This window comes from Acanthochromis polyacanthus, chromosome 22 (genome assembly GCF_021347895.1).
Source record: "Acanthochromis polyacanthus isolate Apoly-LR-REF ecotype Palm Island chromosome 22, KAUST_Apoly_ChrSc, whole genome shotgun sequence".
Lineage (NCBI taxonomy): Eukaryota > Metazoa > Chordata > Actinopteri > Pomacentridae > Acanthochromis > Acanthochromis polyacanthus.
In genome coordinates, this window is record NC_067134.1 from 10,121,336 (window position 1) to 10,143,813 (window position 22,478).

At 36.5% G+C, this 22,478-nt stretch overlaps 1 protein-coding gene across 1 annotated transcript; it reads left to right on the forward strand.

The window, feature by feature from the left end:
* Positions 1-1,001: 1,001 nt before the first annotated feature.
* LOC110970952 (sterol 26-hydroxylase, mitochondrial) lies at positions 1,002-20,802 on the forward strand. The gene is made up of 10 exons (XM_022221271.2): positions 1,002-1,449; positions 3,047-3,237; positions 4,290-4,489; positions 6,984-7,181; positions 7,260-7,423; positions 10,417-10,583; positions 12,211-12,292; positions 13,317-13,553; positions 15,963-16,085; positions 17,793-20,802. The coding sequence occupies exons 1-9, from the start codon at positions 1,186-1,188 to the stop codon at positions 16,077-16,079; spliced, it is 1,620 nt and encodes a 539-aa protein (XP_022076963.2). The 5' UTR covers positions 1,002-1,185; the 3' UTR covers positions 16,080-16,085; positions 17,793-20,802.
* The last annotated feature ends 1,676 nt before the right edge of the window (positions 20,803-22,478 follow it).

Consider the following 22,478-nt stretch of genomic DNA (forward strand, 5'->3'; position numbering starts at 1 on the left):
CACACACTATAGAGTCACCGTATATACGCAGATTTCCTTCAAAACCACTCGTCTAAACGTGAAATGACAAGACGCCACTTTTGCGTTTTCTGTTAAGATGGTTCTCGTGTAAACGGCCCCTGTGTTTCTTCCTCAGACACCCCAAATGGTAAATGTCACCCTCTCACTGAACCTAGCTCTTGGTATCACTTCATGCTCACACTTCTCGTTTTTGCGACGTTTGAATGAAACCACAGAAATGTTTCAGGTGTGAGGCGAAGGGGTGACTGTCTGTACATTCTGACCTTTTGTAATTCTAAGAAAAACGACGTCTGCAACCAGGCAGATAATGAGCTCTCTATATGTGTGTATGTGCGACTGAACCTATAAGAATAGAGTGTTTCCCCTTTATAGGCGCACTTGCTGTTTCGCTTTGCTGCAAGCTGCCTGTCTCTTTTCGATGCATCAATAAACAGACAAAGGCACTTCTGGACTCATCAGACTTTTTGCTCATACATCGATCCAGGCTAAACATACAATTTTTTCCACAACAGCAACACTTTTGTTTTTGCTCCCATTTTTTATGAGATGAATTCAAAGATGTAAAACTTTTTCCACATACACAATATCACCATTTCTCTCAAATATTGTTCACAAATCTGTCTAAATGTGTGATAGTGAGAACTTCTCCTTTGCTGAGATAATCCATCCCACCTCACAGGTGTGCCATATCAAGATGCTGATTAGACACCATGATTAGTGCACAGGTGTGCCTTAGACTGCCACAATAAAAGGACACAATGTGAGCAAAAACAAAAGTGTTGCGTTTATATTTTTGTTGCATCTTTTTGTGGTTACTTTGTCTTTTTTTTGGTTCTTTTGTATCATTTTGTGGTTGGAAGCCCAAAGAAAGTTTTGGTGTCCACAGCTGCGTCGGCCTCAGGTTTGCTGCATTAATTTTTTTTCTCTGAAATATTTGTTTCTAAGTGTTCATTAGAGGAACTTTTAGAGAAGGTTTAAGTCTCTTATTTGTGTGGTTTTGCAGGAGTGTCCTACTTCTGCTTTTGTTCTTGGACAGTCCTTGTTCGCCTGCATAGTTTCTGCAGTACCGGAAGTCACCTTCAGGGAGACGAAGACAAAAAGTAACGTCCGCAGTTGAACTGGTGCTTTTACTCATGAGTTAAAAGCACACCCACACCTTCCACCATGAGCGGCTCCCCGGCGGCTGCGGCCTGGCCTCTCCGGCTCCCTGCGCTCCTCCCCCGGACGCTGCGGGCTCCTCGGGCCGCTCCGCTGCTGCGACCCTCCGGAGGACCCGGAGCTTCGGCCTGCAGGAGGCTGAACGTCCAGGCGGCGGCGACGACGGAGGCAAAGCTGAAGAGCATCGATGATCTTCCGGGGCCCAGTCTGGCCACCAGCCTGTACTGGCTGCTGGTGAAGGGATACTCGGAGAGGACTCACCTCCTGCAGGTACACGAAGCTGTAAACAAACTCCTCAAACCTGGGAGTTAGAAAGTCTTTAAAGGCTGTGAAGCTGCACGAACTACATCCAGGGACTTACTGTCTTTATTGTAGAGATTACATGGAAGAGCTTTTCGTAAATATGAGGTGACTCTAATCTAAAATGAGCTTATTTATATTAGTTTTTGATCTTTGGAGGCTTTATGGATTACAACAGGGTCATATGAACAGGGATCTTCAGATTATCCTTTTAAAAGTACACATGAGCTCATTTCTTGTCCATCTCTTAAACATCTGGATGAAAATCTGATCCAGTGAAACGATTAAACAGTAATGCATCGCTTTATTGAGGTACAAAGAATTTAATAGCAGTGAAAATGTGTCTGTTACTGTAGTTTTGAGGCCAAAATATTAAGTATTTAGAGTTTCTCTCACATTTCAGGTCATTTTAACAGGAATCCACAGATTTATTGCGTTTACTTCTGTCTAATATAAAGGTCATCTCATTTCTTGTCCATTTTTTTAAACATCTGGATAGAAGTTTTATCCAAATAAAAATATTAAACGACAGTAAATCAGCTGGTTGTGATCTGAACTGGTCAGAAATGCAGGTTTGTCTGATAATGGCTTTAAACAGCTGAAGAATTCATATTTTTAGTAACTATAAAGTGACTCTAATCTAAAATGAGCTTATTTAAATGTGTTAAAAACTAAACTAACAGAACTAAACATGTAAAAGAGTTTTAATGTGAAATATTTGGTGACAAAATGTGGTTTTAGTTGAACTTTCAGAACTCTTTAATCAGATAATTGTTCCATAAAAGCAGACATTAGTAGGTTAGAGTTTAAATGATTCTCTAAAATAAGTGAAAAATTAAATATTTCTGTGCATATTTCTCTTTTAATGTGTGAAACAATCTGAAAGTAGGCCAATGGACAGTTTTTAAAAATACACAGATCTCTGAAAATGTTTAGCATACGAAGCTAAAACTTCAGATTTGTTCACAGATATCCTTTACTCAAAATTTTAATGCAAATCAGAGACGGTCAAGCAGAGATTTGATGCTTTGAGATGAAAAACATGTTTAGTGTCATTTCATGGTTTTATTTGGATGAAATAGTCTTCCAGATGTTGACAAAATAGACAAGAAATGAGGTGATCTTTATATTTAGATGGAAGTAAATACAGTAAATCTATGGATCACTGTTAATATGACCTGAAATGTGACCGAAAATCAAAATCTTTCTTATTATTTTCACCTAAAAACTAAAAAAAACAGATGCAGAGCTGCAACTAAAAATTAAGATATGACCCTGATTTAATCCATAAAGCCTCCAAAGATTATAAACTTGTTTAAATAAGATCATTTTAGATTAGTCACCTCCATTTAACCACACCTTCAGTTTCTGAGGTGTTGTCGTCCAAACTGCCTCAAAGGAAAATTTAAGGATTATTTATTATATATATCGAGTTAATATTCCACGGATAACATTTTAAATATTCATAATTTATGATAAAAAGGTTGAATTAAAACAGAGATGGTTGAGCAGAAGATTGTAAAGTTTAAATATAAACGCTCTCGGTCTTTAACCTCCCATCTTCCAGGGGGTCCAGAAGAATCTCTACGGACCCATCTGGCGCTCCAAGTTTGGCCCGTTCGACCTGGTCAACGTGGCGAGTCCGGACCTTATCGCTCAGGTGATCCACCAGGAGGGCCGGTACCCGGTCCGGGCCGAGCTGCCCCACTGGAAGGAGTACCGAGACCTGAGGGGCCAGGCCTATGGACTGCATGTGGAGTGAGTGGAAGTACCAGGACTTTAACAACATGGCTCTTCTTCATGCTACAGGATAGGACGGCGCATTTTTAGAGACCGTATTTCAGCAAATGACAATAAAATGTGTTTGCTTTGATATTTTTATTCAGCAGATGGAGAATTCTCAGAAAAACAGCTGGATTCGGATACCCCAGTTAGCTCATATTGCCAAAAACAAACATTATTATTGGTAATTTTATATTACTATAACAACTAAATGAGAATCTATTGAAGGAGTTCCTCAGGGCTCTGTTATGGGTCTTCTTTCCTTTACCGAAGAACAGAATAAAATATAAAAGTTTACTAATTAAATTAAATAGAATTTAATTTTGTTTTATAGGAATTAATAAGTTTTTGTTTGTTTTTTTTATTGAAGGAGTTTCTCAGGGCTTCATTGTGGGGCCCCCCCTTGTTTACTGACGAACAGAATAGAAAAAAAGATTATTTTATTCTGGGAATTAATAAGTGTTTTTATTATTTATTGAAGTTTTTCCTCGGGGCTCTGTTATGGGGCCCCTTGGTAACTTTACTGAAGAACAGAATAAAATAAAAAGATTTTTGAATTTTGTTCTGTTTTATTTTATTATTGGAGTTAATAAGGATTTTTTTTTTAATTGAAGGAGTTCCTCAGGGCTCCATTGTGGGTCCCCTTGTTTACTTTACTGAAGAAGAGAATGCCATAAAAAAAATTGGATTTTTAAAATTTTATTTCATTATGGGAATGAATAAATAATACTTTTTTATTGAAGGATTTCCTCAGGGCTCCATTATGGGTCCTCCTGTTTACTTTACAGAAGAACATAATAGAATAAAAAACACTTTGAGAGGAAATCCTGTAGTTACAATACCAAGCAGAATCAGTGAAGTGACCACAAATGCAAATAAATAAGACAAATAAAGTTTTTAAAAAATGCTCAAAGTGTAAAATACTAACTAAAGCGAAGCATCTGAATAAACTGTAGTAAAACTCTGCAGTGAAATGAGGAAATTCAAATGTGTAAAGAATCCCTGAAGGCTGTTTATAAACTTTCCAGCACAGGACCAGAGTGGTACCGGATCCGCAGCGTCCTGAACCCGAAGATGCTGAAGCCTCAGGAGGTGATGAGTTTCGCTCCAGTCGTCCACCAGGTGGTCTCAGATCTGCTGCAGCGCATCGAGCTGCTGCGACGTCGCAGCCTGGACCAGGCCACTGTTCCAGACCTGGCTTCAGAGTTCTACAAGTTCGGCTTCGAAGGTAGAGAGATCCAGAATCACAGACTGCAGCTTTTTAACAAAAATATTGGTAGATAATCCGATCCAGTTAAAGCAGAGTTTCAAAATGGTTCTCAGAATATAAGTAAATGTAGAAGTTTCCCCATAATACAGGGTGACCCGAAAGTTTGGAAACAAAGTTTAACTGCAGTGTCTATTTGAGTTGGGGGGTGCATGAATTCACTCTTATTTTACCCATTTTTGTTACAGCATAATAAAATAACTTAAAAGCATAGTATTTGCCGAGTGCAATAACTCGGAAGAAAATTAATAGAAGCATAAGGTCCAGGTATGCTGGAGCAGAACTTCAAAATGCAGGCCATCAGTGTCAGATTTCAAAACTCTTGATGGTAAAGTATCTGACGGTTTTAATTTTTTTTTAAAACATCCAAAAGTACTATGAGGCAACATTTACTGGCCAGTTTGAGGAACCTTCATGTATGAGGCAATCATAAGTTTGCTGATTTTCTCATTTTATTTGTTTATTTACAGTAGATATAATTTTTGCTGTAACTTTTGAATCTTAAGTTTGCATATTGGTTTAATGGTTATTTCAGAGTGATGCTAATGGAATATGGTTATTTGTTTATCTTTTGGACTGGAACAGACTGTTCACTTTGTTTAATTTCTGGTGGTACTGTAGCTTTAAGAGCCTGCAGCTTGGCTCACCGGAACGTGAGATTATGGGAAGAAATGCCAGGTTAGCAGTGGAGACACACGGTTTTCTTACCGTGTCCCGTCTTGTTTGTTTTTGAAAGCCTTTTTTGTGAATTAATCAGCGACACAATGTAAATAAATACATTCTTGTTTTTTCATAACCTGGACTTGGACTGGATTGTTCAATACAACTGGGATTGGACATGAGTAAACCAGAGATAACTGCTAACTAGCATTAGCCAGTACACTTCATAAGCATGAATGAAGATACATTCCAGAAGATACCAGTGTAACCAGTTGGTGGAAACGTTCACGTCTTTGTATAAGAAACAAACATGAACATGTCGAAATATGTTTGTTTTACACTAATCTGTTACTCTTCTGAACATATCTGTGGTACTGATTTATTGAAATAACATATATTATTTGGATTATAGACTTTTCATTTGTTTCCAAACTTTTGGGTCACCCTGTATGAGCATATTTTACAATTTCTGACCCATTTCAACGTGTGAAAAATGTGTTTAAAAATGGGTCAAACAGGCAATTTTTAAAAAATGTCATGTCAGCAAGGGTTTTCATGCATAAAGGTAAACTTTTTCTTGTCTTTTTTATAAATATTCATGTCTTGTGCACCAAAAATTACATGAAAATCCAACACGCAGAGCAGAAATCACTCTAAAAATCTGATTTCCAGAACATGCTAACTTTGCTAACTCTCTAAATATCAACAATCTGTCTCCAGAATCACAGACTGCACTTTTAAATCTGCATTTTACCAAAATATTGGTTGATAGTTTGCTCCAAGTAAAACAGTTTCAGAATGGTTCTCAGAATATAACTACATATAAGCGTTTTTCAAAAATATGGGCATATTTTTTATTTCCTGACCCACTGCAACGTGTAAATAACGTGTTTTTTTGAAAGTAGGGACTTTCAGAGATTTGATGGTTTGAGATGGAAAAAAGGCTTTCAGATGAAAAGAGTTGATCAAAAACCAAATCCAACCTAAACCAGCTCCTATATTAAAGAGTCTGTGATGCTGAAGTTCTGCATTTAACCGCCGTTACTTCAACAGACGTGTGAAGTTTGCAGCTGAAACTGGCACAAAGTGGCTCAAAGAAAACAAAGAAAGCAACGAGATGCGATATCTGCTGCTGTTAGATTCATTTATTCCACAACAAGCTGATTTAGTGTCATTTAATGGTTTTATTTAGACAATATTTTCATCCAGATGTTTAACAAATGGACAGGAAATGAGATCATGTGTACTTTTAGATGGATAATCTGTGGATCCCTGCCAATATGACCTGAAATTTAAGAGAAAATTTTAATATTTCTCATTATTTTGCTCTAAAAACTAAAGAAACAGACACTGAGCTGCAACTAAAAATAAAAATATGACCCTGATTTAATCCATAAAGCCTCCACTGATCATAAACTCAATTTAAATGAGCTAATTTTAGACTAGTTACCTTATAGTTACTGGGTTCTTCAGCTGTTCAGAGCCATTATTAAGCCATTTCTGAGCAGTTTAAACCACAACCAGCTGATTTACTGTCATTTAATGGTTTTGTTTGGATAAAATGTTCGTCCAGATGTTTAAAAAATGGACAAGAAATGAGATGATCTTTATATTTAGATTGAAATAAATGCAGTTAATCTGAGTATAGTTGTTCCAAAAAGCCAAACATTAGTAGGTCAGAGTTCAATGGTTCTCTAGATACAACTGAGAAGATATTTATTCATTTTTATTGTGACCTGCAGCTAGAGGTTTGATAGAAACCTTCATGTGTCTTCTGACTGTTTTTCCCCTCCAGGTATCTCGGCTGTCCTGTTTGAAACCCGGCTGGGCTGCCTCCAGGAGGAGATTCCTCACGACACTCTGCGCTTCATCGCCGCCCTCAACGACATGTTGAGTCTGTCCGACATGGTGCTGCTGCTTCCCCACTGGAGCCGCGACGTCTTCCCCTTCTGGAGGCGCTTCGTCCAGGCCTGGGACGACCTCTACGATGTCGGTATGTAGCTCCAGAGGCCGCTAAAGCCTCCCTGCAGCTTTATGTCTACGTCAGTTAACTGTTTTCTCGTCTTTGCAGCTCGGACGCTCATCGACAGGAGGGTGGCTGAGATAGAAGCTCAGGTGGTCGATGGTGGCGCTGCAGAGGGGATGTACCTGACTTACCTGCTGGCGTCTGACAAGCTGAGCAGAGCCGAGGTCTACATCAGCGTCACCGAGCTGATGCTGGGAGGCGTCGACACGGTGGGAACCTTCATCAGACGCCTCGAGCGCTTTCTAATCCGTCATTTTAATTCACCTTCATGTTGTCCTGCGGGCCCCGTTTTAAAGTTTGAAAATATGGGGAAAAAAAATATTTTCACAGTGAAACATCCACATTTTCAACATTTTTAGGAATTTTTTTGGTTGAAAAAAAAACTTTCTTAAGAATATTCACTAAAAAATCAACCAAAGTTTTGTTGAATTTTGTTAGATTTTTCTGTGAATGTTATAAAGAAAATGGAAGTTTTGCTGATATACATGTAATCACTTTAGATATTTTTAGGATATTTTTTTTGAATATTTGTACTCATTTTTTAAAAAACATTTACAAAACTTTTCTTGCCAAATTTGGGGGATTTTTTTTAAAAATAAGACTTTGAAGGGAAATGCTTAAGGAATTATTGGAATTTTCTTCCTGAAGGTTTTGCAAATTTAAAGTTTGAAAATGTGGAAAAAAAAATATTTTCACAGTGAAACCTCTGATGTCTACACCTTCGAAATTTTTTGAACATTTTTTGGTGGAAAAAAGTTTAAGAACATTCCCCAAAAAATCTACTAAAATCCAGCGAATTTCTCTGGATTTTGGTTGATTTTTCTGTGAATGTTCTTAAAGAAAATATTAGAAGTTCTACCGATATATATGGAATCACATTAGGTATTTTTAGGAAACTTTTTACTCATTTTTGACAATATTTACAAGAATTTTCTTGCCAAATTTGGGGTATTTTTTTAAGATAAAACTTTTAAGGGAAATTTTTATGGAATTATTGGAGTTTCTTCCTGAAAATTTTTCAAATTTTCAGAAATTTAGGGAATTTTTTTGCAGAATTTTGGGATTTTTTTTTTTAAGACAAAAACAATTTTTTTTTTTTTTTTTAGTGCTCGTAAATGAAGACAACAGGAGGGTTAAGAATCCTCCCAGAAAGCAGCTTTGAAACTGCAGTCCACAGTTAGCAATGTTAGCATTTTGTGCATTTTTCACACCTTGAAATGGGCGAGAAAATGAAAAATACACCCATATTTAAAAACTCAAAAGTTATATTCTGAGAACCATTTTGAAACTTTGTTGTACTTGGATCAGACTCAGATTCTGGAGACAGATTGTTGATATTTAGCGAGTTAGCAAAGCAAGCATGTTCTGGAAGTCTGATTGTAAGAACAATTTCTGCTCTTCTCTGATTTGCATGAAATTTTTATAGCATAAAAAGTGAATATTTGTTCTATTAACATTTTAGCTTGATGTATGAAACACTTTCCTATGTGTTTTTGAGATCTGCCAGTTGACCCACTTTTCAGCTGTCAGGAAAGCAAGCAGCAGGAATTTCTTGTTTGTTGTCTGTAGGAAACATTTTTGCTATTATCAGACTCTGCTTTGGCTGGCTGGAGGCGATCAAAACCTCCAGCAGCAGATTCAAGCTGTCACAGAGCCCGTTTGGCTGCATTCCCAGGTGAGGTTCAGGCTTGTTAGTAGTCGGTTTGTGAAATGGACAGGCCTGTGATTACAACGTCAGCAGAGATGATAAACCGACAAGCACATACCGTTCACATGACGAGGAAACACACCAAAGGTTCACCCACTGTGACCAAATAGATGCTAAACAAGCTCCCGGATGATTGATTTTAAACTTGATTTTGCTTCTCAAGGACAGATCTGGAAGTTTTCATTTGTAGAACTGACTAAAATCTGTTGAAACAATGACTCCAGGCGATGATCTCTCGATGATGACATGATAACACTGCATTCCTTTGCTGCCGTGCGGGAAAACACACTCCAGTAGACGGATCCACTATCTGCCAATTCGTCTTGCTTCTTCCTTGTCAATTATAGGCCATTAAATGCAGTTTTAAAGAAGAAAAACCACAACAATTAAGATTCTGGCCTATTTTTTCTGTGCTAATAGCAGTTAAAATGTGTCTGTTACTTTAGTTTTGAGGCCAAAATATTAAGAAATATTTAGGTTTTCTCTAGCTGCACAGTGAAGTAGTGGTTAGCACTTTCACCTTGCAGCAAGAAGATCCCCGGTTCAAATCCCGGCCTGGGCCTGGGATCTTTGTGCATGGAGTTTGCATGTTCTCCCTCCCTTACTACTTCACTCCGGCTTCCTCCCACAGTCCAAAAATATGCTGAGGCTAATTGGTATTTCTAAATTGCCCGTAGGTGTGAATATGAGTGTGATTGTGTGTCTGTATATGTAGCCCTAGGACAGACTGGTGACCTGTCCAGGATGTCCCCTGCCTTCGCCCGAGTCAGCTGGGATAGACTCCAGCCTGTTGCATCTTTCTTTAGTAAAAATAGACATAAAATGGGCATTAGATTTTCAGGAGTGGTTTAGAAACATGATAGAATTTGCTAACTTGAGATACAAAAGCAGGAAGGTCCAGATCCCGTTGTGAAGCATAAATCTTATAAAGATCCTAAAATCTCTGGTGAATAATCAACCTGATTCATTTTTATTACATTTTAAATGGTATTATTGCAGATTAGTTAGAAGGAAACGTTGTGCAGCTTGTTTTATTGAACTTTCTGAGGCATTTGATTGCTAATGGTGTCCCGCAAGGCTCAATTCTGGGGCCTCTGCTGTTCATACTTAATATTATGGAATGTATTTCATTTTTTTTGCTTTTTAAAAACAGGAATAAGCCATATTTTTCCGTACATTTTTCAAGGAGGTCAACTGAAGCAACTTCTCTCTCCATTTTGGATTATACTGACAGTCTTTACAGCTTCTACACTGTGGGCGCCGTTTATAGGCCATAAAATGTGATTGTAAATAGAAAAACTACAAAACTGAAGACTCTTAGCTGTCGAAAAATGATTTTTTTTCTGCGTTCACTTTCCAAATCACATCCTGTTGCATCTTTCTTTGGTCAAAATAAGCATAAAATAGCCATTAAAAAAGTTAATTGTTAAAATTAAGTTTTAAGAAGGGGTTCAGAAACGTGACAGCTTTTCTTCTTCTTCTCACATCCAACAGACGTCCAACACCTTGTCATGGGCTTTGTACCATTTATCGAGGGACAGCAGGGTTCAGGACCTCCTGCACCGAGAACTAAACTCGGTTTGTCCCGATAAAAGACAGCCAACTACCGATGACCTGAGCAGGATGCCATACCTGAAGGCCGTCATCAAGGAGACACTGCGGTGAGCTATAAGTTAAAGATGAGGTAAAGATAAGATTTTTGTAGAAATGTTTTCGCCTCTCATCTTGGAACCTGGGCTGCACAGCGGCATACTGGTTAGCACTTTTGCCTTGCAGCAAGAAGATCCCGGTTCAAATTCCGGGGTGGGCCTGGGATCTTTCTGCATGGAGTTTGCATGTTCTCCCTGTGCATGCGTGGGTTTTCTCCGGGTACTCCGGCTTCCTCCCACAGTCCAAAAATATGCTGAGGTTAATTGATTACTCTAAATTGTCCGTAGGTGTGAATGTGAGTGTGATTGTCTGTATATGTAGCCCAGTGACAGACTGGCGACCTGTCCAGGGTGTCCCCTGCCTTCGCCCGAGTCAGCTGAGATGACTCCAGCACCTCCCGCGACCCTAGTGAGGATAAAGCGGTGTATAGAGAATGGATGGATGGATCTTGGAACCTACCAGGGAAGTTCCGTCCATCTTGGATGAGAGATGAAAGCATCTTCAAGAACCTACCAGAAAAGTCCAATTGATTTCTACTGAAGCTCTTGTCTGTTCTTGAAGACATTTCACCACTCCTCCAAAAGACTGAACTTCTCTGGTCGGTTCTTGAAGATGTTTTTCCCTCTCATCTGGGATGAAATGTCTTCAAGATGAGAGGTGAAAACATCTTCAAGAACCTATCAGAGAAGTCCAGTAAACGCTTGCTAACGGTGTCCCACAAGGCTCAATTCTGGGGCTTCTGCTGTTCACTTTTAATATTGATAGTGTTCTTCTGTTTTTGTTTTTAAAAAAATAGCTCATCTTTGCCTATGCATTCTTCAAGGACATGTTATGCAAAAATGAAGATTCTTGGCTGTTAAAATACACATAATCTTCTTTTAGTGCACTTTCTGGCTTGGATTTCACTTGCAGTATCACATCCTGATGCTTGCACTCATGCATCTTAACGATTTTGTTAAAATTAACCAGAAAATTGGTCACTAAAAGCTCTTTCTGCGTAGTTTCCAGCCTGTGTAGGAGGAAAATCTGTCTGTTTTCCGACATCAACCTTGTAGTTTCTGCAAACACTCAAACAGCTGCAACTTCTGTTTGAGCAAAACCGACCAAACCCAAATCTGTCGACAGTGTGGATGGACTAACAGGGCATCTCCAGGGTTTCTTTGTGGGAGTTTCTTCTGTGTTTCTGGCAGTAGCTCAAGGATCCTATGAGATTCGTCATCAGTAGGGACTGGAAAGATTGTTAAACTGATTTATAACTGGCACAGATGATAAATTCCTCGTCTCCAGCCGCCTCAGGCATCATCGTCTGCCGAACTGTTGTCATCATAGTCCTCCGCTAGATAAGAAAACACTGCTCTGAGCGACATTCTTATTGCAGTTTAAAGCGTCTTTCAGAGTTCGTACAACAGAAAAGTCTGAATAGTTCATCCAGCTTCTCCTGCACTGCTTGTGTTGGACATTTGCTCCTTGTTTCACCAGTGAGTCAGAGGGAGTTTGAGTAAAAGGTCGTTTAATATCTTTTATGTCCTTATATGGTCTGAATTCTCCACATCTCCCACCAGCTTTGGTCTGGGTTTATCAGCAAAGTACCTCATGTCTGTTCTGACTAGTTTGTTCCCTGTGTGCTTCCTCCTCCAGACTTTATCCTGTTGTTCCTGGAAATGGACGCTTCGTTTCAGAGAATGAGGTGATTGTGGACAACTACTGGTTCCCGAAGAAGGTGGGAAAACAGACCTAGAAAAGTGAAACATCAGCGTCTTCCTTAGATAAACTTTATTAAGCGACTGAAGCTCACTGTTTTTGCTCAGATTGTTCCAACACAAATCTTTTAGAAACGCTGTGTCTATTACATATCAAAATTTCCATCTCGATCGGTAGTAATTTGTTTTATCTTTTGGTAGCGACTGATTGTCCGCTTGTTTCGAAATTCCCAAAAATCAGCTTTGAAAATCCCTATGGAAATGAATGGTAAATTGGCCAAAATCCAGCCAACTTTGGACCCATGCAGCTCTGGCACATCTCACAGTAGAAACTTCATTCTAAGTTTAAACTGATCACATGGATTTGAATCTTATTCCTCTAAATTGTTTTGATAAGTAAAAAGTTTGAGTTTTGTGAATTTTTGTCCAGAAGTTTCATGTGACTAGAAAAATCATATGTTCATAAGAATGTGCAGTTTTCCTCGTCTCCTTCTCACAATTCCTCCTCTACATGAACAGTTTACACATACAAATGCAGGTACTCCTCCACCCAGTGTGAATCTCACCGCTGTAGGATTTATAGTTTTTTCATAAATCAGCTCAGAAATCAAAGCGTGTTGACCAAAACTGTCATCGACTTCCATTATACCTGACCTCCAAAATCAGAAATGGAGGTCACTTTAACCTGCCACTAAGTCTCTATAGAAACACAAAACTGACATAAAAATATATCAGAATGTTCACAACAAGATTCTGCTTCAGACGCTGAAAGAATTTTTTTCAATCCGATGTATAGTTTTTGAGCTATGATGGTTTGTTTGAGGGTCTAATTCTTAGTCTGGCTGCTCTGCTCACTGCAACCGACCGGTGACTCGCAGCTGATTGGTGCACTTTCAAAGTAAAAGCTCAAAGATGCTAATTTGTGAACCAGCCAGCTTTTCAAAATAAAATGTGTTCATATAATGTGTGTAATTATTAGTTTTTGGACTAATGATTTACAGTAAATAACACATTTTCTGGTGTTTTTCTCGCTTTGGTTTTCAGACCCAGTTCCATCTGTGCCACTATGCCGCCTGTCATGACGAGTCGGAGTTCGTGGACGCCGAGCTCTTCATCCCGGAGCGTTGGCTTCGCTCCGATCCGCCGGCCCGCCGCTGTGGCAGAACGTGGCCCGGCTTCTACCAGCACCACCCGTACAGCTTCATCCCATTTGGCGTTGGCGTCCGGGCCTGTGTGGGGAAGAGGCTAGCCGAGATGGAGATGTACTTCGCTCTGTCCAGGGTGAGGAGGACGGGAAATCCCAGAAAAAGACAGAAAAACACTCATATCATGTCTTTTACTCGGCTTTTTATTCATGCAGCTGAACACAGCTACACTTTATTTGTTGAAGAACAGCTAACTGGTGTGGAAACATCTGCTTTCTCTTTTATTTAGCTTTTAAATGACTGAAAATGTAATAATTAACCTGCAGAATGCAACGTTTTACCTACGTTATTAAACCTACAATGGAAATAGAATCAATGTTTCTTCTCCACGTGCACATTATGAGAAGATTTATAGAAAATACAACTAAATTTATAAATAAAAGGTGGTCTTTAATTGTTTTTGAATAAAGCCGTAAAATTACATATAAATATGAATAAAAATATTTATTTAATATAAGAATTAAAAGAATATGAATACAATTTTGATTTGATGAACACAATGACAAATAAATGCCTCTATCTAAAATTTCCTAAAATATTGTTTTTTCATTAAGGCCATAAAATTAAATAAAACAATTATATATAAATGTAAAAATAAATAATTTTATTCATTATTTCTATTTCATATCATAATAATTACCTTTTTAAAATTATAATTTTTTGGAATATTATTTATAATATTTTATTATAATATTAAAAAATAATGTAAGTACAAATTTTAAAAACTCACAAATTCATTGGATTAATACAATGACAAACAAATGTCTCTATCTACAAATCTCGTAAAAGATCTTTTTTTATTAAGGTAGTAAAAAATGTCAAAATTAAATAAATAATATATACATAAAATAATATACTTATTCTATTAAATGTAATAATAAAAAATAATAATGACATTTAAAATAATCACAAAGTTTTATTGGAATACTACACTCAACAAAAATATAAACGCAACACTTTTGTTTTTGCTCCCATTTTTTATGAGATGAACTCAAAGATCTAAAACGTTTTCCACATACACAATTATTTATTTATTTATTTATTTATTTATTGAAGGGGATCCCCATTAGCGCAGCAGAGCTGTCGCTATTCTTCCTGGGGTCCAATAAAAACAATTCGGCAGATACCAATGTCACTTTGATTTACAAAGTTGGAATGTTGACACTCTGAAAGGTGCAGTCAAATATCCAGTGACTTCGCAAAGCCATTGAAGAGGAGTGAGCCCCCCCCCAAAAAAACAAACAAAACTGCCCCTTTCAGAGTGTCCTTTTATTGTTGGCAGTCTAAGGCAGTGGTTCTCAACCCTGTTCCTCAGGACCCCATGTCCTGCATGTTTTAGATGCTTCCCTGCTCCAACACACCTGATTCAAATGATCAGCTCGTCAGCAAGCCTCTGCAGAAGCCTGATAACGAGCTGATCATTTGAGTCAGGTGTGTTGGAGCAGGGAAGCATCTAAAACATGCAGGACATGGGGTCCTGAGGAACAGGGTTGAGAACCACTGGTGTAAGGCACACCTGTGCACCAACCATGGTGTCTAATCAGCATCTTGATATGACCCACCTGTGAGGTGGGATGGATTATCTCAGCAAAGGAGAAGTGCTCACTGTCACAGGTTTAGACAGATTTGTGAACAATATTTGAGAGAAATGGTGATATTGTGTATGTGGAAAAAGTTTTAGATCTTTGAGTTCAACTCACAAAAAAATGGGAGCAAAAACAAAAGTGTTGCATTTAGATTTTTGTTGAGTGTATTTACTATGTTTAGTTAGTATAAAAAAAAATATATATATATATATATATATATATATATTCAGTTTTGAATAACTTGCACATTTCTTTGGATTTGCACTATGAAAAATAAAAGCTTCTATCTAAAATGTCCTAAAAAATCTTTTTTTTTTTTAAATTAAGACCATAAAATGTCAAATGTTAAAAGCTGCATATAAATAAAATTAAAAATAATATAGCATTATTTATTAGATTTATTTAACATAAATATAAAAAATATCTAAATATATTGTAAAAAGCACAAATTTTGTAGGTTTTACACAATGACAAGTATAAGCCTCTATCTAAAATGTCAGAAATTTGTTTTTAATTAAATTTACAAAAATTTTAAAACATTTAAAAAAATATGTATCTATATCTATTATTTATTCTGTTTATTTGATATAATAGTTAAAAATTATATAAATTTTCAAAACCACAAATGTCATTAGAATGTTATTTATTATTTTATTAAATATACTCCTCACCTTCTCTTTAACAAATTCAAACATCCAAGCTCATATTCTCCATAATAATATCATAACAGTTTATTTAAAACATAAGTCGGCACTGAGGTGCATTTGTTCTGTGTATTTTTTTTTTTTTTTTTTTCACTTTTCCACCAGTTTTTTTTTGTTTTTTTTTAGGCGTCTTTCTAATGACGCGACTGAAAAGTCCTGTTTCAAACTCTTATTTTGAAAGTCTTCTTCCTGCAGCTGATCCAGAACTACCAGGTCCAGCCTGAGGACGGTTCTCCGACTGTGGAGGCCAAAACCCGAACACTGCTGATCCCAGCGAGTCCCATCAACCTGCGCTTCCATCCCAGAATCTGAGGGATGGTAGGTGACATCTCCATGGTTACGGGCTCTTTGAGGAAGTAGAATCTCTTTAAAACTGAGGGATTGTAGGTGACGTCTCCATGGTTACAGGCTCTTTGAGGAAGTAGAATCTCTTTAAAACTGAGGGATGGTAGGTGACGTCTCCATGGTTACAGGCTCTTTGAGGAAGTAGAATCTCTTTAAAACTGAGGGATGGTAGGTGACGTCTCCATGGTTACGGGCTCTTTGAGGAAGTAGAATCTCTTTAAAACTGAGGGATTGTAGGTGACGTCTCCATGGTTACGGGCTCTTTGAGGAAGTTGAATCTCTTTAAAACTGAGGGATTGTAGGTGACGTCTCCATGGTTACAGGCTCTTTGAGGAAGTAGAATCTCTTTAAAACTGAGGGATTGTAGGTGATGTCTCCATGGTTACGGGCTCTTTGAGGAAGTAGAATCTCTTTAAAACTGAGGGATGGTAGGTGACGTCTCCATGGCTACGGGCTCTTTGAGGAAGTAGAATCTCTTTAAAACTGAGGGATTGTAGGTGACGTCTCCATGGTTACAGGCTCTTTGAGGAAGTAGAATCTCTTTAAAACTGAGGGATGGTAGGTGACGTCTCCATGGTTTCGGGCTCTTTAAGGAAGTAGAATCTCTTTAAAACTGAGGGATGGTAGGTGATGTCTCCATGGTTACGGGCTCTTTGAGGAAGTAGAATCTCTTTAAAACTGAGGGATGGTAGGTGATGTCTCCATGGTTACGGGCTCTTTGAGGAAGTAGAATCTCTTTAAAACTGAGGGATTGTAGGTGACGTCTCCATGGTTACGGGCTCTTTGAGGAAACAGTTGTTGTCAGGTAAAAACGCATTAACATTCTCCCGTTGTCATCTTAAATTAAATATTATTATTATTATTTCCAAACCCTCTGAACAAAGTTCTAAGAATAAAACTCAGAATGAGAAATAGTGTAAAGATTTACTGCTGATGAATTCAGCTGTTGTTGTCATTTGGAGCTCTTTGTTTCTGTTTTCTCTTTTTCTGGACATTTTTGTCCACTTTGTGTCTCATTTTAGTTGTTTTGTGCCTCTTTTGTGACAGTTTGTCATTTTCAACTTTTTTCCTCATTTTTGTCACTTTATGGTCATTTTACATCTTATTTGTGTCTCATTTTAAACATTTTATTTTCTGTCTTTGTGATCATTTAAGAATCTCTTGTCTCATTTTGGTTTTTTGTGCCTATTGTGTCTCATTTTAAATATTGTCATGTTTCACCTTTTCCCCATTTTGTGTCTTTCTGTTAATTTCAAATCTTGTTTGTTCAACGTTTCACACATTCTGTGTCGTATTTTAGTTTTTTTTTTTTTTTTAAACCTTTGTGATATTTTGTGTCTCATTTTGAAGTTTTATTCCATTTTGTCTCTTTGTGGTCATTTTCCATCTCCTTTATTTCTCATTTTCGTAGTTGTGTCTCATTTTGAACGGTTTTTGCCATTTTGTCTTTGTGGTCGTTTTAAATCTCCTTGATGTCTAATTTTAGTAGCTTTGTGTCTCCTTTTCATCATATTTGGGACATTTACGGTCTCATTTTGGTCATTTTTTTGTCGTTGTTCCTCTCTCTGGTCTTATTACATCTCTTTTTGATCTCACTGAGACATTTCCTGCGACGTATTTCAGCGTTTTTCGGTTGTTTTAGTCTCTAGAAGTAACTCCACGTCTGTGTTTGTCTTCCAGGACTCGTCTCTGAGGCTCTGCAGACGATTGGAGCTGCATGAGGACAGAAAACACCAACTTTAAATCTCAGACTGTTTCATTATACTGAACAGAATGGGTTTTTATCAGAGCAGGACTGAAGTTTAAAGGCTGCATTCTGCCCCCTTCTGGCACTGAGGAGGAACTACACTCTACTGGAAACAAGAAACCTAGAAGAAACCCCAGAAACGCTTCTATAACTGGGTTTTAAATCTAAGAAGACGTTCCCAGAAAGCACAATAAATTCTAAGTGGGTCTAACTGAACTCTTATTGTCTTTTTAGCTGTTGAAAAAGCTTTTGCACAAACATAGATATTTCAGAGTAATTTTATTATTGAGCTTCACTAAACAAATTAAACGAAGTGATTTTATTAATTGTTTAAACATTTTTTTTGTATTAGAGTTTATATTTTGACTTACTTTAACGTTTTTTGATGTCTACTTTAGTCTTTTTCGTGTCTGATTTTAATGGATTTGTGTCTCATTTCCATCACTTTGTTTCTGTTTTGTCTCTTATTGGTCATTTTACGTCTCATTTTGGTTGTTTTGAGTGTTTGTCTTTGTGGCGATATTAAATCTCTTGTGTCCCTTTTTGGTCATTTTAAGTCTCTTTTGTGTCTCATTTTGATACTTTTGGTTCTTTTTTTGTGTCACATTTGGGACATTTTTTTGCCATTAACTCTCTTTTTGGTCATTTTATATCTAATTTCAGTTGTTTTGTGTCTCATTTTGAACATTTTGTTGCTCTTTTCTGTCTTGTTTTGTGTCTCATTTGAATTAAACGTTATTTTGTGGTGATATTAAATCTGTTACGTTTTGGTGGTTTGTCTCTTTTGTGTCTCATTTTGAACAGTTTTTTGCCGTTCATTTTAATTCACTTTTCTGTCTCATTTTTGTTTTGTGTCTTTTGTGTCATATTTGGAACCTTTAGGTCCTCATTTTTATCATTTGCATCGATTAGCTTTATTTTGTCTAATTTTGGTGGTTTTGTGTCACATTTAGGATATTTGGTGTCACGTTTCACTGTTTTGTTGTTTGTTTTTTTACATTTTTGTCTCTAGTCATTTTGCGTCTCATTTTGGTTGGTTTGTCTCTCTTCTGGGTGACATTTGGGACATTTTATGTCTTGTTTTTAACCTTTTTTTTGTCTTTGTATCTCTTTGGGGTCATTTTCCACTTTTTTATGCTTCAATTTGTTTGTTTTTGTCTGTTTTGTGCCCCATTTTGTTTCCTTCTGCCCTCTTGGTCTCATTTTTGTTCTATTGTGGTTATTTTACATTGATTTTCTGCCTCATTTTGGTTGTTTTTGTCTGTTTAGTGTCACATTTAGGACATTTTGTGTGTAATTTTTAACCATTTTATGCCATTTTTGTCTCTCTAATCATTTTTTGCGCTTCGTTTTGACTGTTTTGCGTCTTTTCTGCCTTATTTTGGTTATTTTGTGTCTCTTGAGTCATAATTGTGACATTTTAGGTCTTATTTTAAACATCTTTTGTCATTTTATTTCATTGTGGTCATTTTCCACCTTTTCTGTGCTTCAGTTTAGTGGTTTTTGCCTTTTAAGTGTCACATTTTTGACCTTTTGTCTCATTTTTAACTCTGTCATTCCATTGTGTCCTGTTGTGGTCCTTTTCCATCTTTTTTTGCTTTAATTTGGATGTTTTGTGTCTCATTTTGAATAGAAAATGTGGGTTTTTTTGTCTCTTTGTGGTCATTTTGAGCCTCTTTGACTCCTTTTGGTTTTGTGTCTCTTTTGAGTCACATTTACGACATTTTACGTCTCATTTTCAACATTTTTTTTGTCATTTATCTCTTTGTGGTCATTTTCCACCCTGTTCTGCTTCAATGCAGTGGTTTTTGCGTAATGAGTGTCACATTTTGGACATTTCTTGTGTTTTTAACACTTTTATTCCATTTTTATCTCTTTCTAGTCATTTTATTTTTTGCATTAATTTCTTGTTTTGAGTCTCTTTGTGTCACGTGTTTTTTTTTTTTTTTTGTCCTTTTGTGGTCATTTTAAATTTTATTTGTGCTTCATTTTGGTAGTTTAGTTTCTTTTTGTGTCACATTTAGGAGATTTTGTGTGTAATTTTGTCTGTTTGTGGCCATTTTACATCTCTTTTGTGTCTCATTTTGGTCGTTTTGTGTCTCTTGAGTCACATTTCTGATGTTTTGTCTCGTTTTAACTTTTTTTTTGGTAGTTTATCCTCTGTGGTCATTTTACATCTTATTTGTGCTTCTTTTTGGTGTTTTTGCTTCTTTAGTGTCTCATTTTTTTAACATATTTTTATATTAGATATTATATTTTGATTTCATTTTAGTTCCCGGTTTCTAAAACACTCCAAACCATACGTCTCTGTAAATTAATCAGAGTAGGACAGTGGCTGCAGGACGACGGCTGACCTGAATGGAAATCGATCGATACGTCTGTATGTGGAAAAATCAATATATATAGTGTTATAGTGTGTTTCTTTCCCCTCTTTGTGCACATTTGGCTTCGTTTGTCGATGTTTTGTGTCACATTTTCATCGTTTTCTGTCTTTGTGGTTATTTTAATTCTTTTTTGTCTCATTTTGCTAGTTTTAGTGCCACATTTGGGACATTTTGAGTCTCGTTTTTAACTTCTTGTTCTGTTTTTAACAACTCTTTAGGTAGTTTTGTGTCTCAGTTAAAGTGGTTGTTTCCATTTGCCCATTTTACATCTTATTTGTGCATAATTTTGGTTGTTTTGTGTCTATTTTGCATGGCATTTTGCACATTTTGTGTCACATTTTGGTAATTTTGTGTCTAATTTTAAATAAATGTTTTCTTTTTGTGGTCATTTTACATCTCTTATGTCTAATTTGGGACATTTTGTATCTCATTTTGAACTCTTTTTCTCTCCTTTTTGGCTCCTTGTGGTCGTTTTACATGCTTACTGTCTCATTTTAAACATTGTGGTGTTTTCTGTACTGTTTTGTGTCTCATTTTAAATAAAAGATGTTATTTTGTCTCTTTGTGGTCATTTTCAGTGTCCTTTGTGTCACATTTTTGAACAGTTTCTTGCTGTTTTCTCTCTTTGTGGTCATTTTAGGTCTCTTTCATGTCTCGGTTTGACTATTTTGTGTCTCATCTGGGACATTTTGTGAGTCACATTTCACAGTTTTTGTTTTCTCTCTTTGTGATCATTTTACGTGTCTTTTTTGTCTTTGGTTGTAATGTGTCTCTTTTGTGGAATTTTTTTGACCATTTTGTGTCTCTTTTTTAAAACTCGTTTCCCCATATTTTGTGTTATTTTGGTCATTTCACATCCAGGTTGTGTCTCATTTGGTTTTTTGTTTGTTTTCTTCTGTGTCACATTTGGAACATTTTATTTCTTATTTTGATCATTTTGCATTCATCTAAGGTTGTTTGGAGTGAATTAGCTTTTTTTTTTTTTTCAATTTTGTGTCTTTCTGTTCATTTTAAATTTCTTTTGTCTCATTTTTAACCATTGTATGTCTCATTGATCTTTTATGCCAATTTGTCTGAGGTAATTTTAATTAGCTTTTGTGTCTCATTTCAAAGTTTTTTTTCCTGTTTTGTCACTCTGTAGTCATTTTATTCTCTTGTCTTACATTTTAGACATTTTGTGTCTCATTTTGAACAGTTTTTTCCCGTTTTGCCTCTTCTTTTGTGTTCATTTAAATGTTTTTTGTGTCTCATTTTAGTAGTTTTGAGTCTCTTTTTGGGACATTTTGTGTCATATTTAACATTTTCATTTCTATTTTGTCTCTTTGATGTCATTTTAAATCTCTTATGTGTCTCATTTTGTGTCTTTGGGGTCATTTCACTTCTTTTGTGTCATTTTTTGAAATATTTTTTGTCACGTCTCACTTTTTCCCATTTTGTCTCTTTCTTTTCATTTTAAATCCATTTTGTGTCTCATTTTGGTGGTTTTGTGTCTCTTTTGGGTCACATTTTAGACTTTTTCTGTTCATTTTAAGTCTCTTTTGTGTCTCATTCTGGTAGTTTCGTGTCTCTTTTTGGGAAAAATATGTAACATTTTTATTTCTCTTTTGTCTCCTTGATGTCATTTTAAATCTCTTTTCTGTCTCATTCTGGTAATTTTGTGTCTCTTCTGTGTCTCATTTTGTCTCTTTGTGTTCATTTTAAATGTTTTTGTATCTCATTTTGGTAGTTTTGTGTCTCTTTTGTGTCTCATTTTGGTAGTTTTGTGTCTCTTTTGTGTCTCATTTTGGTAGTTTTGTGTCTCTTTTGTGTCTCATTTTGGTAGTTTCGTGTCTCTTTTTGGGAAAAATATGTAACATTTTTATTTCTCTTTTGTCTCCTTGATGTCATTTTAAATCTCTTTTCTGTCTCATTCTGGTAATTTTGTGTCTCTTCTGTGTCTCATTTTGTCTCTTTGTGTTCATTTTAAATATTTTTGTATCTCATTTTGGTAGTTTTGTGTCTCTTTTGTGTCTCATTTTGGTAGTTTTGTGTCTCTTTTGTGTCTCATTTTGGTAGTTTTGTGTCTCTTTTGTGTCTCATTTTGGTAGTTTTGTGTCTCATTTTGGTAGTTTTGTGTCTCTTTCGTGTCTCATTTTGGTAGTTTCGTGTCTCATTTTGGTAGTTTTGTGTCTCTTTTGTGTCTCATTTTGGTAGTTTTGTGTCTCATTTTGGTAGTTTCGTGTCTCTTTTGTCTCA